Source organism: Curcuma longa, unplaced genomic scaffold (genome assembly GCF_044706935.1).
Source record: "Curcuma longa cultivar G26 ecotype Majalengka, Jawa Barat unplaced genomic scaffold, ITB_CL_G26_1.1 contig_20770, whole genome shotgun sequence".
Classification (NCBI taxonomy): domain Eukaryota; kingdom Viridiplantae; phylum Streptophyta; class Magnoliopsida; order Zingiberales; family Zingiberaceae; genus Curcuma; species Curcuma longa.
In genome coordinates, this window is record NW_027431478.1 from 6,525 (window position 1) to 9,974 (window position 3,450).

Genomic DNA, 3,450 nt, shown 5'->3' on the forward strand with positions numbered 1-3,450 from the left:
TAATGTTTGAGGCCGATGAATTCCTCCAACATGCTACGCCCATCGACTGCATTGAATAGTGGTTGCTACAGTTGAGGACAGCAGAAATATTGCACGGTGCGGAAGCAGCAAACAGCCCATATGAGCAATGAGATCCCCCGCTGGGAATGGGACAATGGGTGTTCGAACTGTACAGCGAAGTGGGTCATGTCCTGGGAGACCAGTGGCTGCTTAACAAATGCATGAAACATTGTAACCTACCTCTTATCAATCCAATTAATAGAGAGAGAAAGAGAGAGAGAGCAGTAGAAGACGAAGATGAATGAAAAATCTCGAAAGAGAGAAGAAATGTATGTATGTGTGACAATCCCCCCTCTTTTTTCTCCGTTAAAAAAGGGAGGGAGAAAGAGAGAATTTCCTTTTTTTACAGTCCAGTCTACACGAGCGCAAGCAGTGGGGGGAAAGGAATCCACGCACGAGCCTTGACCTGTTTTCTTTTACTTTATTTATTTATTTATTTATTGTTCCATCGTGCATTAAATTCGATCCCTTTCCTAATCAGAAGCTGAGAGAACGGAAACGCTAAACTGTTTAAAGCTTCCCCTCTTCCATTAGTTTTTTGTGCACTGTCATTTTCTCATATATATATATTTTTCTCAACCTAAATAATCTTTTAATTTCTCAAGCATCAAAGTTTCTGTCTCTCTCTCTCTCTCCCTGCTATTGGAGTCAATCTCGTCACCATCATGCAAATCCTAAGGGATAACTAAAATCTCTATGATAAAATCCTCTTCTATTTGTTTTTGCTCTTAATTAATTGGTCGATCTTTTCTCTTCTTTTCCCGATCCTTAATTAGTCTGCAGCTTATAGTCGTCCTCGGTTAGTTTCTCAAACCTAGGAGCAGCACTCCATGATCCTTCACACAAGTTTGTTCTTTCACCTTCTTATATATATATATCCTGTACTGTTGGGAAAATAAGATCCTTTCCCTCTTACTCTCTCTATTTAGCCATACTTTTAGGTGGGATTCATTATATATATATATATATATATATATATAGATATTAAAATGTTGAATTCCAGTTGGCCATCAAGAAGAAAGCCTTAGCCTTAGTAGGCTTAGCCTTACAAAGAGGAATACAATCAAGCAAAAGGAGGAGAGTAAATTAAGAAGGAGAAGAAGGCATGGAAATGCCAATGGAAGCCGCCATCATGACGACGTCGTCGCCCGACCTCTCCCTGCACATCAGCCCTCCAAACATCAGTCTTGCGGATTCAATCTCTGTGAGCTCCGGCGAGTCCTCCCACGGCTTCCGAGAAGACGACGACGATGCCGCTCGCACTAAGCTCTCTCTTTCTTATCCTTCCACTGCCGCGACGGTCGACAACACGTGGTGGCCGCAGCCGCCAAGATTGCTGGAGCACTACTCGCTGATGCCGCCGCTCGATCGCTGCCACATTACTCACCGTGCGATCGGGGGCGGCCCCTTCGACGGCCTCAATCCGATAAAAGGTATCCCGGTCTACAACAAAAATAGCACAGGTGCCGGCCGCGTCAGCACGCCGCTCCCTTTCCTCTCTGCTGATCCCAAGCTCCAGGCCGTTTCTGCCTCCGCCTCCGCTTTCTCGGCTCACTGGCCATCTTCCTCCTCCTCGTCCAATTTCGACGCGATGCCGTCTCCTTCATTCCTCGGCCCCATCCCCAGCGGCGCCGCGTCTCCGTACCACCGCATGCTCTCTCACCCGCAGGCGTCACGGCTCAACGGCGCCGCTTTTTCCCCAGAGCTGTTGATCAAAAACCACAACGCGCACCATCACCATCAGCTCTTCCACCATCACCACTACAACAATTATGGCATGATCAGGCCCTTCGAAGCTTCCTCCCACGCCAACATGCTGATGCGGTCGCGGTTCCTGCCCAAGCTGCCGGTGAAGCGTACCATGCGCGCGCCGCGGATGCGGTGGACCAGCACCCTCCACGGCCGCTTCGTCCACGCCGTCGAACTCCTCGGCGGCCACGAAAGTAGGCATCGGTCATCCATCCTATCATTATCTATCCACTTGCCAATCTTAAACAGTAGCATTTGTTAATTCTTCATCATTTCCGGCGCGCATTAATCAAATGCAGGGGCAACTCCGAAATCAGTACTCGAGCTCATGGATGTCAAAGACCTCACTTTAGCTCATGTCAAGAGCCATTTGCAGGTACCTAGCAAGCAATTCTCTCTCTTAGCTCTCGTTTCGTCGATGCCAATGCTTAGTTAATCATGCTTACCTGTTTCAATCGATCGTTGGTTTTTGTCCTTTTTTTTTTCCAATCTCATAATTTCTCCCATCATCTAATCGGAGTACGGAAGTGTGGTCAGCGAGAAGCAGACACATCTATTCTTTCATTCACTCATTCATTCAGCCACTCATATCACTGCGTCCTCCTCTGTCCATCGGTTACTGTGCCAAATCAGAGTGAGAGGGAGAGGGAGTAGTAGAGAAAAAAGTTGTCATCATTTCACAATAATGCAACACACCCAACACCAACACGCATAGGGTATGGAGAAGGAATTGAACAAACAAGCTTCTTTAAAAAGAAAGGTTGAATCTGCCAACTCGGCCTCCGCTCGCAGATAGCTACCTCTTCTGTTCCTGTTACCGTTCCTGTTCCTGTTCCCTCCTTTTAAATCCAATTAATACATTTTATCTAGTTTTCATCCCCCCATGATATTCCTCTTTTTCTTTTATCGTAATTCCTTGCTTGTCCCGTGAGCTCACTGCGTGGTCTTTTCTTGTGTTTGTGCTCCCCCAATTAATCTCTTTCTTCACTGCTCTCTGCAAATTTTCCAACTTTTGCCTCTGCAGATGTATAGAACTCTGAAGACCACTGACAAGCCTGCTGCTTCCTCAGGTAATTCATATTGCTTAGCCTCGTAATAACCTTTCTTCTCCTCTTTTTAATTAATCTGCTTGCTTCACAATGCAACGTACGTACATTAATGGCGACCAGGTCAATCAGATGGCTCAGGCGAAGAGGACTTCTCTCCTGCAAGTAATGCCGATCTCAACATCGGACGGCTGATGGAGCGAAGATTAATCTCAGACGACGGAGCTAAACCAAGCACTACATATGCCTTGGACTTCCCTTCTGCCATTGCTAACACCACCACTAAATGGACTAACTCATCAAGGTATATAATCGCTTATTATTTCAGAAACACTAAAAGGCAGATATCTATAACTGCATGCTAAGCGAATGGCAGCTTTTGCTTTCTTTTCTTTTCTTTTTTTTTTTTTATCTTTTTCTTTAGATTTCATGGGGAGAATAGAGAGACATGCACTTAACTTGTAGGACACAAAAAGCAAAGACAAGTAACAAGGAGAAAACAAGTATGAAGAAAGGGGGGAAAAAAGATGAAGATTATTATATTGTGGTGTCGAGATTATGCTTTACAATTAATTATGTAGGATAATGAATGGGT

At 45.2% G+C, this 3,450-nt stretch overlaps 1 protein-coding gene across 1 annotated transcript; it reads left to right on the forward strand.

Annotated features, from left to right (window-relative positions):
- Positions 1-1,165: 1,165 nt before the first annotated feature.
- LOC141817519 (putative transcription factor RL9) lies at positions 1,166-3,159 on the forward strand (the record flags this gene model as incomplete). The annotated part of the gene is made up of 4 exons (XM_074705161.1): positions 1,166-2,003; positions 2,109-2,185; positions 2,834-2,879; positions 2,979-3,159. Coding segments are annotated over exons 1-4 (1,142 nt in total), but the record flags the coding sequence as incomplete, so codon positions are not given.
- Between the last annotated feature and the right edge of the window lie 291 nt (positions 3,160-3,450).